General features: G+C 43.5%; 1 protein-coding gene across 1 annotated transcript in view; it reads right to left on the bottom strand.

The window, feature by feature from the left end:
* ATG7 (autophagy related 7) overlaps positions 1–15,994 on the bottom strand; it is a 1,524,945-nt gene that overhangs the window by 932,479 nt on the left and 576,472 nt on the right. The window contains exon 15 of the mRNA XM_069206657.1: positions 1,105–1,220. Coding sequence (XP_069062758.1) covers positions 1,105–1,220 — 116 coding nt within the window. The remainder of the gene's footprint in view (positions 1–1,104; positions 1,221–15,994) is intronic.

Below are 15,994 nucleotides of genomic sequence, written 5' to 3'. Positions count from 1 at the left end.
ACATGCATTTTAATGCATTTTTTAAAAGTGCACATGGTAACCACCAACTTAGAGTTGGTGGTAATTATATTTCCTAAATGCCCAGTTCGCATTTAGGAAATGCTTGATACATGTGCATAGGAAATCGCAAATAGGAATTCCCTATTTCCAATTTCCTAGTTAGGGAATCACAAATTGCAATTCCATACTTGGAGTTGCAATTTTAGGGAATCACTGAAAATTGTGATTCCCTAAAATTGGAATGCGATGCATTTCATACATCGTGAAAGGCTATTTTGTATTCACAAACGGTGGAATCTTGAGATTCGCACAGTTTCGAATGCAAACTGTTTGGATACATCTGTCCCCAAATTTACCTCATGTCTATCAGGAATTCACAAAGCGATTCCCAGCAGGCATAAGGCCTTTAACGTGTATAGAGATCTCTGCATGTGCATAAATCCCACTTTACAGGTGCAATTCAACATGTTCCTGGACATTCAAAAGCATAGTTAACTTGGGAAGTCTGTGAATGCCCACAAACAAGTAGATATGAAACTATTCGAAAACTCCAGGAAAGGGTCAGATTTTACTTCAGCTAAAGGCTAGACTACATCTCTTTCCTGGGTGGAAAGGGAAATGGATCACGCCAAAATTTTTGGGGGGTGTAGCAGAGGTTTTTCTACATAGAAATATATTTTCCCTGTGGAGAACAAAAAATAATATAAAAACATACATTTGTGCAGGGGATACAATTCCCCCTGTGTTGAGCTCTCCGCCCTAGAGAACTCCATATAAGCGGTATGGTATCCCATTTGGAAAATTGTATAATTTTTCAAAGAACCAGCATGGAAATCTATATTGGACGTATCTTTCCATACAAACTGCAATAGGAATTTGTGAATTGCACAAAGTAGTAGAATAAGACTCAGATGTAGATTTATATATTTGAATATAATTGTCCTACTTTGGATAGGGTCCTTACCTTTTTCATTGAAATCATGCAACAAATGTGTTGCCGTAGATAAAAACGAGAAAGCACATTACTTTATCCAGAATGTCACATCTCTGCTCGTTCAAAGGACCAAACAGGTTAGGTTCCAGAGCTTTTGTATAAAAACTTACCCTTCGGGGTGCTGCAGTACTGAAATCATTAACTCCACAGCCAATGCTCCAGCTATTGCTGCTAAACCTGGTCGACTGACAGTGCACTGCTGATCCAAAGTCCTGTCTCTAGTGGACTAACAAGACAAAAGAAGTTGTCAGAGGAAGCGCAATGACATTAGCAACCACATATATTTATTTTTGATTGTCAGTTTAGCAATTTCTAAGGACTTACTTAGCAAAATTAATTTTATTAAATAAACAATAAAACGCCTGCTATGTACAAAACACTTAACAAAAATGCACTGAAACACACAAGCATGCAGGAAAATTTGATAATCTTTAAGCATGCAGCCTTGCTGCTCCCAGGGACAGGAAGAAACAAAAGATGACATACTCAAGATTACTGTGCTCATAACAAAACAAACCACTTAATATTGGGTTATAAATTATCCAGTAAGAAATGTCAGTCAATCAAATACTTTATTGCAGCAAAATGCCATAAAAGCAGAATAAAAACAATAATATAGAACATTAAATCACAAATATACAGATAAAACGATGTACAGTGCAAGATTAACAAAGTGCAGAACAAAGCATTACCCCACACTCATTAAAAACCGTGAAAAGAGCCCCGTTTATTTCCTAGATGATTCCCTACTCTTATGTAACTAAACAACTGGGAGGATTTTAGTTTTCACACAACTTCTGCTGGGTTCTCTACGTCACCAGTAAACACTGTGCTCTGCTTAGTATGAGTTTAAAATTCACAGAGCCACAGCTAATTCCCTCACCCCTAAGTTGCGACAGACAGGTAACAGCCATTTACTTCGCCCCAAATTATAAGCACGGCAAAAGAAGAGAATTTAAACTACACGCAGGGCAAAAACTTCCTCCAAACACAGGCCCCCATTTGGATGTTAAAGATGCTAGTGGAAGTGTGCCATACCTGAACTGCAGCTACAGCTTCATCGCTTGGGGAGGTTCTATCTCATTTAAAAAAAAAAAAAAAGAAATACTCAATTTTAAATTGATATTTAAATGAAAGAAATGTATCCGTAAGAGCACCACCTGGAACTTGCACAAGCAACTCCTGCCAATAAGTTTGACTGTACTTTACTTTCCGGGGTGATTTACTAATTGTAGAAGCTTCACAGGGATTGGTCCAAAGTTTGTGTCAGCCTATCTTTGCCAGGATCTCCTTTACATACCTAACCCAGGGAATGCTTCCTGATCCCTAAACTCCTGAAACTTCCTTTAGCCCCTCTCGATAGGACGTGAGCTCTTCTGTTAACCAAATGCGCTTCCAAAATAGTATGGGCCTGACACCTACCACCTCCGAGATTGGCCTAACATCCAGGTCCAACCCGAGGGGAATCAGAGGGGTACTAGTGGAAAGCCCCATCAGCTGCCGCAGTAAGCTATTTTCCACAACCTGCAAATTCTCAATATCCTTGTTACCCCACAGCTCTGCTCCATAAAGAGATGAACCAAGCGTCTGTTGTTTGTAGACTTGCAGGACTAGGGACACTGGGCGAAAACATGACCTATTCCATGCTCTAGTCTAGGCATCTGTAGTCTGCATCAGGCTAAGATCTGATGTATCTATGTGGCAGGACCAATCAAGTTGTTCCGTTAATCTCAGCCCTAAACATTCAAATATAGTTTGGTTTTGATCTCATAATAGGGCACGGATTTAAGACCATGTAGTTAGTTTTGGCCACATTTATTTCGAGTCCCCTCTAGGCAAAAAAACGGACAAAGCAGTCCAAGATCTTCTGAAGCCCCATCAGCGACTTAGATAACAGTAGACTGTTGTCTGCAAACATCAAGGCCAAAGCCTTGATGTTAGCCAGGCATTGTGTGTCCCCTCACAATCAGTCAGTAAAGATATTAAGTAATTGACATATATTGTGAAAAGAGTTGAAGCAAGGACACAACCCTACCTTACTAGTCTACTGACAGGGAAAGTTTCCATCATGTTGCCCTGCTTTCCACAGCGAACTTGAGCATAGTTTTCGCTATGCAACTTTACAATGACAACAAGAAGGTCCCCAGGAACCCCCATATCTTCCAGAACACACCAAAGTATTTCCCTGGGTACCAAATTAAATACTGAATGTACGTCAACAAAAGTAACAAAGTCGGTCACCTCCCCAGTTTCACTATTTTCCAGTAGATGAGCTGAAGTCGAAATGCCTGATCTATCGTGCTAGTGTGTTCTCTGAACCCTGCTTGGAGGGAGGGGAGATAATATTGCTTTGTCCTCAATCCAAGTTAACTCTGCTTCAGAATGACTCCGCTAAATAACGTTTGGGAGCAGTCAATAAGACTAATCGGTCTAGTAGCTTCAACAAAGCCCGTCTTACCTCAGGCAGAGTTATTGGCACAATTTCCATTTGTGGCGCCTATGTTAACTCGAGCAGTGTCTACTTGTGCCCTAAAGGCTGCTTCAATGCCCTCAGTACCATTGGGGCCATACAATCTGGAGAAGTGAGTGACATAAGCGAGGACGCTCACCCCCACTGGACAATGACCTTCCTTTGATCCCATTGCAAGGAGGTTCCAAAAGGCTCGCTAATCGCCCTCCCTCACTGCATCGAGTAAGCCTTCCCACAATCTCCTATCCCAATCCTTCTTAGCATCACTGATGGACTTCTTATAAGCCACTCTCTTCTCTTTTATTTCCGCCTTGAGTTTGGATTGTATAGTTAACATAAGGGCTGCCCTGGCTGTCTTACAGGCATTATTGTACCAGGACAGAAGGGACTTTCTTGTAAAGGAGTTTTTGCAGCCACCCAAAAATAATCCCTCAGTTGTGCAAACAAATTGTTATGAATGATGCATACTCATTCTAACTGATCCCCCTTAATGTCGTCCCACTTCATTGACTGTAACTGCTGAATGCTATGCCCAACAAGCCTATAAATTCCCTAGAGCTGTTCCCTAGATGTGGCCATAGCAGCCCATTAGACAGAATGCTTGTTGCTAGAAATTTGAGGCCTACGATCGAACGGTTCATCCACGTTAACCCTTCTCAGTCACTGGGAGTTCTACAACAAGGACCAATGCATTATGGTCACAATCCCCTCTATCAAGTACCCGTCATATCTCTTATATATTGCGAAAGCCTTACGTCTGCCAAGCTATAGTTGATGAGGCTAGTTCCTGGAGCCTTATTTAAATAAGTTTCACTCCTTTATCAGAGAACATCCTATCATTTGTTACCCACAATCCTTGGTTAAATGTTAGAACATTCATTTGCAATGCCAAGGTAGACCACTTTTTGATAGGTGGTGATCCCAGAGGGGGAATCAACCACAGCATCCTCATCTTGTGTTAGGGGAATTGGGCAAGCTTCCAGGGGCTCAAACTGACAATTAAGATCCCCACCCACAAACTTCATTAGTCATGTGTGTATTCAATAGCTCAATAGTTGGGGAGTCGCTGCTAAACCCCCCCAGCCTTAAATAAACATTATATACATATAAACACATATTGAAGGGAATGTTAACAACACACAGGGGATATCCATTGCGGGGGATCACCATTTCTTGGGCCATACATCGCAACGTAGTGCTTACCCAGGTAACTACTCCTGCCCCCAGTAACTGCTAGCTTACTAAAATGTGTGACACCAGATCGGTGTACATGCCTAGAAGACCAAATTTCCTGGAACAAACAGATCAAGTGTGTATCTATGAATTCACCCCATTCTGGTATATCAACTTTATTGATCAACCCTGCAACATTCTATGATACTAATTTAACCTTGTTGGTAAGAGATTCATTATTAAGGTCAGCACAGGAACCCATCAGCGGTGGTACCACCTTTATGCTGAGATGTGTAATTCGGGGAGAGGAACAACATGCAACTACGGGGACGGGCCCCCTAGAATTACGTAGAAATTAATCATTAATGTTGCGCTGCTCGCCCACTCACTGAATCTAAATGATATAAAGGTCACAATAACAGGGTCTAAATTGTTGCAGCCCCTCATTATTTTTAGGTTCAGAAATCTCCAGTAGCCCATAGGATAAAATACCCTTTGAGTAGCACCCTTTCTGCTCCCCTGGCCTATTGAGGTCCCTTCCAGAGGGATTATCATCCAACTTGCTTCAACAAGTGCCCTTGTTTGGTGGCACCTCCCTACCCCCATCCCAAAGCAAATACTGCACCCCCTTACAATGGGGGATCTTAGGTCAATCTACCTCATCCAATGCTTCAATGTGATTGTATACAGGAATTGCACATATACCTGCTTGGCTAAGGGATTTGTTAGAACTCACCAAAAAGCCCCTATCCAAGTACTGACACCTTCTAAGGGACAGCATGGCTGCCTCTTGACATCGCCAGGTTTATAGAAATACTCCAGTGGGAGCAGCTCAAAAGTGGTTTCGACGCTGTGGCCCCCAGCGTGACTAAAAAACAAGCTCATCATCACAAAGTACAAATCCACATGAAACTCATTTAGAATCAATTTAAATATTAGAGGAGAAAAATATTGTTACTGGTTAACTCATGCAAAAAATTCTTAAATGAAGACAAAATCATCTGTCTAAAATCTTTCAAAAAAGCTCCACTCCATGGCCTTTAAATTCGAATCTGACAATCAAAAGGGATTGGATACTTGTTTTGTTGTAAGGTTTTTGTAATCTGTTTGTTCAGATGCTGGAGGTGGAAGGCTGGGTCCACCATTTGAGGGTGAAAGGATTGGTCTTTATGATGTGTTTCTCTCTGTTGTTTGTTACTCTTGCTTTGGAATTGGGAGGAACAGGGAGAAGAGCACACAGTATGGTGGGACACCTGAAGTCTTATGTACATGGACATGTTTATTTTCTTGTACTGATATATTAATAAAAACAATTTTACAACAAAAAAAAAAACTCCACTGAATCCAGTACCAACACATATGTGAAAAACGTGTTTTTGAAGCTTTGAAAGCTGCATCCGCATATATTGGTGAGTCATTTTTATAAGCATACTTTAGGAAAATAAACAAAGAGTGATAGTTGAAACAAGTGATCCCCAAGTGAGGAAAGAGACACCACACCATAAAGCAATTTAAAAAAACGCTTATAGTTCTGTGATCTTTGGTGTATCTCACAAAGACAGCCTCTTATTAAGTTATGAAGTATGCTTGTCAATACATTGATTGATAATTCAAAACATAATCGAAGAGGTCTTGTCCGATTAACGTGTCAACGGCGTTTCGACCCTCAATCCTGGATACTAGGGTCTCATCAGGACAAAAAGTGACCGGGGAACTGTCAAGGAAAAGACCATCAGTAAGGAGTGTGCTATGCTGTATAGAAACAAAAAGGGGTATATTTAAAATAATATACGTACTGGTGAAAGGTTAGAATTATTAAAGAAAGCTTCAGCTGGATGTCGAATATTGGTATCTGGAAAAAAGGGGTCTCAATTCAGTGAAAAAACGTTTATTAAATGTAGTATTTGTGGGAGCAAGTTATATTGGGGCATAACTCACCACTGTCTCACCCAGGATGGTGCTTTTGTCACCCAAAAAAACAAAAAGCATTCATGAGCCTGTGGAAACTAAATGAATGACAGTTTGAGGGGAGAAAATAATATTTTTTACCTTAATATAAGAGCTGGGTAGACTGGCAGCATCTTCCCACAGTGGGGAACACTGTATTTTCCTAATTCTGAAGTCTGGATACAAGGGAAAGTCAGACCTCACTCTCCTTCTATAAATAGCCTCTGGAGACAAGCCTCACTTTGGCGCTAGCCCCAGGGCAAAAAGCAATTAGAAACAGCAGTGGACAAGTTCAAGGGAAAGATATTATACTTTGGGCTCATTCTTATTAGGTAATATAAACAATATGTGAATTGGAACAGACATATAAGTGAGGTGAATGTAACCTATCAGAAATAAATACTGAGCAGAAATTAAAAAAAAGGGGGGGAAAAAAAAAAAGAGGATGGTCGAATGGAGAATCGATCCTGGTACCTCAGCCTTGATAGGTAATGGAAATGTCATAGAGCCATCCGGAAGGTGATTGGAGCAGCTTCCCAAAATGAGGGTAAATACTTGGTGGAAATAAAAAAGGGTAAATAGGTTGAATTGAGAATCAAACCTAGTACTTCATCCTTAATAGGTAATGGAAATGATACTGAGCCATCCTGAAGGTGATCAAAGCACCTTCCCAAAATAAGGGATACATGTCATTTGGACAAATGGGTCGCTAATACCATTAGTTCGGGAGAATTAAATATATTGTCCGAATCCAGGAACTGCAAATGAATTATATTGAATTTAAATACTTCGCGAGAGAAAGAATATTTAAAAATGTAAAATAAATAAAAATATACAAAAAATAAAAAAGGGAAGTTCTTGGTCAAAACAGTGATTGAACCTGGCTTCTTGGCTTTGGTAGGTAATGGAAGTGGCACACAGCCACCAAGGAGATGATTGAAAAGACTTCCCAATAATGGGGAAAAAATCTGAAAAAAAGCTAGGTGTTGCTTTACCACTGATTCGGGAGCATTACAAACATCATTGGAGTGGATATTGTTCACTCAGCCAATATGATCTGTGCTTGTGGAATAGGAACCATAATAAATGTAACCGAGTATCTATGAAGTGCTAGATATGGGGCATAAACAACGAGGGAATTAAAAAAGGTTCAGACAGGAATTAATGAGGAATAGGCCATGAATAATGAGGGAAATAGTAACCTCATATATACATGGTTAGGAGTGGCTCATGGACATATGTATAAGGAGAATGTCAAGGAACTTGCTTATTTAGAGATCAGAGTAACATGCGGGGAGGGGCAATTGAAACCTGAAATGGACTGTCACATTAATTAACAGTTGGTACATAAAAAAGCTGACTGTAATATACCACTACATCATAAAATATGACACATCAGTTCAGTAGCGTAATACTTTCTCCTTTCTTCCATGGAGGTCAATCCTTTTCTTATGGAATCACATTTATCAATTAATTTACATTCCAGTCTCTGTAAGTTCAATGCAATGTCTCCTCCTCTGGGTGAAGGAATAACCTTTTCAATGACTTGCCATCTAAAGTCTTCGAGGGTATTTTTTCGCTCCTGATAGTGATGGACCATAGGTGCTGTTTCAATGCAGCATCTGATATGGCTTCTGTGCTGGCTGATCCTAGTTCGCACTTGTTTGGTCGTCTGTCCAATATAAATAAAATCACAAGGGCTCCAAACACAATAAACAACATTGGTTGAGGCACAGTTAGTGTGCTGTCTCTAAGTGTATTGACAGGCAACACAGTTGCCACACTTGTAATGACCCTTAATTGGTTCTAAACCAAAAAGAAGAGGCAATGTTAGTGAATCTTTTGTGAATCCTGGTATCGGCATGAACTAAGTGGTCCCTAAGGTTTTTACCTTTCTTGAAAGAGAAAAGAGGGGTATCGTGAAAAGGGGCCAGTGTTTTCAATATTGACCAATGTTTTTTGATGATTTTGACAATCTTGTTGGTTTGGGGGCAGAATGTAGTGACACAGACAATCTTATTCATAGGGGGCCTTTCCCGAATTTGTAGAATTGTCTCCCTTGGATTGTATCATGCCCTTTTGAAGGAATTCTTAACTAATTGTTTGGGGTAGCCTCTCTCAAGTAATTTCTGACTGCGTATAGCTCGTTCTCTGAGGTAGTCATTTTTCTAGGTGCAGTTCCTATGACGTCGGAGGAATTGGCCAAAAGGCAATCCATCTTTCAATGCCCTAGGGTGAAAACTATTGTACTGTAGTAGAGTGTTGAGTTCTGTTGGTTTGCGGAAGAGTGAAACAATGAGTTGATTATTGTAGTTTTTGATCAGGTCCAGAAAAGGAATACTGTGTTTATTTGCGTTATGGGTACGCTTAAGATAGGGTTGACAGTTGTTTAAGTAATTAACAAAAAATTTGAGCATTTCATCATTCCCTCCCAAATCATGAAGATATCATCAATGTATCTTTTCCAACAGTTTATGTTCCTAAAGAAAGGATTGTTATCTGAAGAAACAACCTTGCATTCAAAATCGCCAACATACAGATTGGCCAGATTTGGAGCAAAAATAGCTCCCATAGATGTACTGGAGCATTGTTCATAAAAATCTGTTTAAAAAAGAAAATAATTTCTGGATAGGGCATTCTCAAGTAGTTAAATTATAAAAACTTTTGAAACCCTATGTAGGGCAGGGAGGGTATTTAAAGTCTGTCTGATCACCTCAATGCTGTCTATTTGAGGAATATTGGTGTATAATGACTCAATATCAAGCATCACCAGAATTTCCTTGGAAGGGTCATATCTCATTCCTTCAATTAAATTAATCATGTATGTACTGCCTCTTACATAGATATCCAAAATAGGAACAAAGTCTTTAATGAAGCTATTAACCTACTCACCTAATGGTTCCAGTAATGAGTCACATCCAGAGAGGATGGGGCGCCCTGGAGGGCTCCTAATGTCTTTGTGAATTTTGGCCAATAAGTAAAGGACAGGGTCCTGGTAAACTTGTTTACTAAGGAATGCAAATTCCTGTTGGGAAATAATTCTTTGTTGTAGTAGTGGTAAGAAACAAGCTCTGCACCAACCTAGGAGATCTAAAGTTGATGACAACAAAATCACTCAGCCGATCCACAGGCCTTGACCCAAACCAACCCACCCTACGTGTTAGCAGAATGTCATTCGCCTTAGCAAGAGGAAAATTCCTATGCCGGACCAACCAGTTTAAACACTTGCTGGTTAGTTCTTCCTGACTCTCCATTTGAGCCTTGCACAGACAAGGCACTCCAGCTAATATTAAAACACAGGGACAGCTTGTGGATGGAAGATTAATAATAGGTTGCTTCTGGAAAGGGCCAGGCAACTTAAGTGAGAGGTTTAGTTGCGGCCGCCCCTTCCCTCTGGGAAATTGAAGCTCCCCCAGACCTTGAGGCAACAGAGGCAATTCCTTGTATATTATTATGAACTATATGTCTCTCAACATTAAGCGCGATCAGTATGTCCCGGTTGTTATCAGCCTCAAACTATCGATCAGTGGATCCATCCCTTATCAAGGGTTCACTACAGCATATATTTCCAGTCTTAGAACCCCCCTGGGTCAGGGCTGCTTCCTGCCGCAAGCCCAGGCAGGAAATGAAGACCGTTCTGCCTCTGTGTCCCCCATTGGAAAAGGACTCTTAGTTTGACATAGTCTCAATTTTCACATTTCTCTTAGTGGTTTGGGTGATAGCTGCACCACACTCAGAAAGTGGGGTGGGTTTAAGAACCAAGTGTAAGAGTCCAGGCGAGCTCTAATACAGGCCCAAGGAATATTAAACAGATCCAGAAAATAACCCCCAAGAAAATCAGTCTGTTGAAGCTCTGGACTCTCTTAAAATCACCGAAGACTTAATAATCTGGCTGTCATGACTAGATAGTTTCCCACAGCTTTATGTTTCCTATTGCAGGTGAATGGAGAAAAAGTCTTAGACATTAGGATTCATAACAGTGAGAATTTGATAATAAGAGGGCAATCTTCCAGCAGGACCTCTGCTTTCTAGCTTAATTTGTACTGAGGAAGGCTGCACACTTTCAGTGCCATGCTTTCATACCAGTTACTCTGCAAATTCTAAGAATATGTGAAGAATACCACAACATGCCCTTGCATGACCTATTGCAATTCTTGGTACTTCAAGTGCCCCAAGAATCTGCTCCAGCTATCTCAGATTTGTGAAAACGATGCAGCCACTTAGTATGAGGATTTCCCATTGTATGGTACACTGGGTCTCTGTCGAGAAACGGTCCCAGTTTAAAATACTCTATAGGGACGTAGCTTGGTCAGTATGATTTTGGGGGTGCGGGTACGGGGGAGAGATTTAGATTTCCCAACAATCACACTAGAACATCTTCTTAAACCACATTATATGAAAAGTAGGATATTAGGGGGTCTTAACAGGTAGTGTAAAGAGAGAGGAGTGTTGATTGTCTGGGGTACTTAAAACACTACCTTTTTCAAACTAATCAACATCTTTTGAGGATATCAAAACAAGGAGGGATATGGCTAACTGCTGAAAATGGCCCACAAACTCCTCTAGTCCTCCTGCAGACTGCCCCGGAAACATCAGGCATCTACCACCATCCATGGCCAAAAAGGGATTATGACATTATACTTTTAATGAGTATTATGTCCCGCACTCCTTGGGGCCTCATTTCTTGCTTCTGGCTGCTGTAGGGACTGGTGGACGGACTAGGTCTGGCCATGGCCTCATGACTGGCGGCCTCTGCACCATCCCCGGTAGGGCCTGGCTATGACGGCCTAGCTAGCCCATTTCTGTGGACCTTCCTGTTAGCAGGTAAGTGGTTGGGGCCCCAATCTTTACTGGGGGGCTCCCCTCACCCTGGGCTTGATCATGATAGCAGCGGCCCCTGGCAACTCGACCCTGCAAGTGAGAGTGCAGCCAAGGATGACTGCAGCCTGTGAATTTCTGCGCTGGAGGTGCAAAAGTGTCTGGAGGTCGAGCTGAGTGGGTGAACACAGTGCAGAGGAAACCACAAGAACTGGCCTGCTGGGACTCTCCCCATTAGGAGTGCGGCCTGAAAAGAACCGCACTGGAAGCACATGGGAGGCTGGGGGCCAGGCCCTCCTGGTGCTCCTACACCCCTCCCGCCACCATGTGCAGCTGTGCAGGCCAGACGGCCTTTTAGGGGTAGCTAAAGTGCAGAAGGGCTCAGGCATGCAGGTCTCCAGGAAACCAAGCTGAAAGGCCTGCATGTTGAAATCACGGCTGCATGTTGATGAGCTGCGATGCCTCGAGAGGAGGCCCCTGATCTCCTAACTTTGAGTAATCCAACATTGTTGGAACATTGCTATGCTCAATGTGGGGCACCACACCACCCCTCCCCCAGGGACCTTGTAGACACTGTTAACACTCCTATTTCCAAAACGTTCTTGCTGGTGATGGACTACTGGGGCCAAGCCCCACCGTATTACACATAACCCCAGGGCTTGAGCTTAGATCATTTGTTGAAGCACACCACTGGTACATAAACTTTGCATTATACCCAGCCAGTAACAAGCAAGGCCTAGGTGTGGGGACCCAGCTCCTATCCACGAACTGTAACTGGTGCCACCAGTGGCCTGCACTGCATTTACACTTCTGAAGCAGTGCAGTTGCCTGATCCCTTTTCTGGCTGCCCCTATCTGATAGCAAAGACTTTTCTTTCATTTCTCCTGTGTGGCTGCTTAACAGGATGGGCTGCCCTAAACCCACCAGAACGGTACCACCACCAGGCCTCAATGCTTCCCAGCCCATTCACTCTGACAGCTCATCACTAACTGTGGAGGACTGTGTTCTGCCCACAAACACTGGCCTCCCCCTTGACAAGTCGGATGTAATCCTGCAAGAAATCCGTGACTCTAGGGCGGCCATTGAGCAACGATTTGACTCCCTTGCTGTAGACTTGGGCTTGCTAAGAGATGGCCGTTGCAGGCTGCTGTATAGGGTCACAGGGAATGACCATACCCTCACTGCTTCCCCAACAAGTGGAGCACTCCACCACTATTGACAATCTCCGTAAGCTCAACTCGTCATATTACATGACTGTGTGGAGGATGCTGAGGAACAAGCATGACGTAATATTATTTGCATCATTGGCCTGCCTCAGAATACAGAAGGTTCCAGTGACACGATGTTTGTGGAGAACTGTCCGAAAACTAAAATGGCCCCAAGTGGACTGTCAACGCTGTTTACAGTAGAACGGGTGCACTAAGTTCCAACACGCCGTCCCTCCTCCTGAAGCACCACCTAAGCCAATAGTGGATTACATCCTAAACTTCAGAGATCGTGATGCGGTGCTACAAAAAGCCAGACAAAACGACCCATTAGTGTGGATAATACAACTGCCCATGGGCAGTGCAGGGGTCCCCGGCAGCCTGTCTCCACCAGCCTTTACATGGCAGTGGAACTGTCATGCAAAAGCTGGCAGACACGGGAGTCCTAATCCCCAGGGCAGTGCTGCTTGCAGCAGTGCTGCCCAGGCAGAATTAAGACCACCGGCACCACCAGGCCGTCGGACGGCGAAAACGTGACAGTGCCGGTGGTCGGACGCACCACCGCGAGTTTTGCAGCCTATGTATTGATACCCTTAAGTCATCCGAAGTATCCCGTAGTAAAATATTGTGCCACTATGTCACCATGTCTACGGAGACCACCCCCCCTGTCCAATGGGTGTGCCTGCATTTGGTTGGGTCCTTTGTGCTTGTCTCCAATTAAGTTCTATCTCATAGAATATTAAATAACAGTATACTTATTGACTCCCAGTACACCTTACAGCATTGTTTCCGGGGCACAAAAACAGGGATGTTTAATCATCAGTGTTTCTTTTAAATCAGTGATGTATTGAGGTCCCTGTTGGTCTACCCCTATGGCAGTTGCACATGATAATAACACGTTAAAAGCTTCTACGATCATTCTTCGATGGACCGTGCATTGGGGGAAATGTTTAATTTTCTGTCATCCTCTATCACTGACTGTCTTGTATTTCATACCATATATAAGTGGTCATGTTTTTCATTTGTTTAAATTCCAGATGTTAAACATGGTTATAAAGTACTAACTTGAAATGTCAGGGGCATGGGGTCCATTAAAAAAAAAAAGACATCCTCGTTCAGCTAAACCGCCGCAAAGTGAATATAGTTTGTTTGTGGGAGATGCACTTTTCTGCCAATTAAGGCATTAAACGAAGGACGAAATGGAGAAGGCAACTATTTGCTACATCATACTCAGCCTTCACACATGAGCAACCATCTGGTTGCATGCAGGGGTACCCGTTGAAGTCTACAACACCAAAATAGATCAACATTTTCATTATGTCTTTGTCAGGGGCACACTGGATGTCAGACTGGTAGTGCTAAGAAGTGTTTATGCCCTTAACACAGAACAAGATATATTTTGACCCACCACTTATCCTCTGTATTGGCTAACTGATCACAATTCCCTTGGGTAACTGGTAGGGACTTAAATACAGTCATGGATGTTGTTAGAAACTGGGTTCCTGATTGGCAGAGGTATGCACCCTGTCTAAGCAGGAACCACAATCCTAATCAGGATAAGTCAGATACACACAATAAATGAACCTGTGCTCACCCTCTGGTAACTTGGCACCGAACAGGTAGGCTTAACTTAGGGGGCAATGTGTAAAGTACTTGTGCAACACTTAAAATAGTAAAACCTAGACGTTAAGTCAAATAAGCCGATCTATGAGCTCATCAACTCTGGGTATGACGTGTGTGTCAATCTTGTTGACCTCACTGAGCCCATGATAGTCGACAAAGAACCCAAGCTCAGCTGTGACAGCTGGAGGGACACCCCCACCCCTTGGGGACCAAAACCAGTGGGCTGGACCAAGGGCTGTTAGAGGGCTCAATTACCCTTAACACCTGAATCTTACAGACCTCTCCCTTAAAGCGGGCTCTCACTTTCTCAGACAACCTACAAATTCTGTTCTTTACAAGTAGACTCCTCAGCATCAATATCATGGGTACACCATGTGAGTCCTGGGGTAAGGGAGAACAAAGAGGTAAGCTGCCCCAGCAACTGGTGGCCGGTCTCTCTGTTGATCTAGGGTCAGTGTAGGGGAGAGGCTGACACCCTCAACTGACCCATCCTGCTCCATGGAAGACAGGAGGTCAGAGAGAGGTTCACTCTCCTCTTCCACCTCATCATCGGTGACCAGGAGCAGGGTGAACTCGAATTGGGGTTTGAGGCGATTTACATGTAGGACCCTTAAAGGGTTCCTAGGCGTCATGAGGTTCATCATGTAGGTGACATCACTCTTGCAATCCTTTACCTCATAGGGCCCGAACAGCGGTTTTGCAGAGGTCAGGGCTCCACGGTGTCCATCACCCATGCTTTTTGGCCAGGCTGAAACTCAACCAGAGTGCCATTCTGGTCATACCAGTGTTTCATGTGTTTTTGGCTGGCTTCCAGGTTCTCTTGGACGAGTTTCATGAAGCACACAATCTGGTTGTGAAGGGCCAGCATGTGGCTGACCACATCCTCGTGGGGTTGCTCCCAGCCCTCCTTTACCAAACTGAGAGGTCCTCTAACAAGGTGCCCAACACAGAAGTTCAAAGGGGCTAAAGCCAACAGCCTTCTATGGTACCTTTCTTTAGGCAAACAGGCAAGGCAGAAGGACGTCCCACTTACGCCTCATGGGCTCTGGAAAACCGATATTCATGCCCTCAAGGGTTTGGTTGACCAACTCATTGGTTTGGGGGAGGTAAGGAGAGGAGAACTTGTAGGTTGCCTCACACTCCTTCCTCATGGCCTTCATGTAATTGGACATGAAGTTGGTACCCTGGTCAGATACCATTTCTTTGGGGGGGACCCACACAGGTAATGATTCCCACCCGGTGTCCTGGCCATGGTGGGCACAGTCACTGTCCTCAAAGGGATAGCTTATGGGTACCGGGCGGCATCGTCCACCAAGACCAGAACAAATCTGTTGCTCCATAGGTGACTTGGGGTCCAGGGGCCCCATGATGTCAATGCCCACCCGTTCAAAGAGGGTACCAATGACATAAAAAGGTGGTGGGGGCCCCTGCACTCCCCCCCCCCCCTTCTTGCCACTTGCCTGGCAGGTGGGACAGAACCTACAGAACACAACTGAGGCCTTCTTCATTTTAGGCTAATAAAAGTGGGTGACAAGCCTGTCAAAAGTCTTGTCTTGCCCCCAAATGTCCTGCCAGTGACACATCATGAGCCAGACGCAGTAGGAAGCCCCTGAAACCACCAACACATGTGTTGAACCAGGCTCAGGATCCTTAGGCTCACTATACAGGAGACCATTCTCACAGTAGATCAAGTGCCTGGGCCTCGGCCTGCTGCAGAAGACCTACAACAGTAGGGCACTCCTTCTGCACTTTGCAGACTCCTTC

The sequence above is a fragment of the Pleurodeles waltl genome, chromosome 9, assembly GCF_031143425.1.
Source record: "Pleurodeles waltl isolate 20211129_DDA chromosome 9, aPleWal1.hap1.20221129, whole genome shotgun sequence".
Classification (NCBI taxonomy): Eukaryota; Metazoa; Chordata; class Amphibia; order Caudata; family Salamandridae; genus Pleurodeles; species Pleurodeles waltl.
The sequence above is the reverse complement of the archived record's forward strand: the minus strand, read 5'-3'. Positions and strand labels throughout refer to the sequence as shown.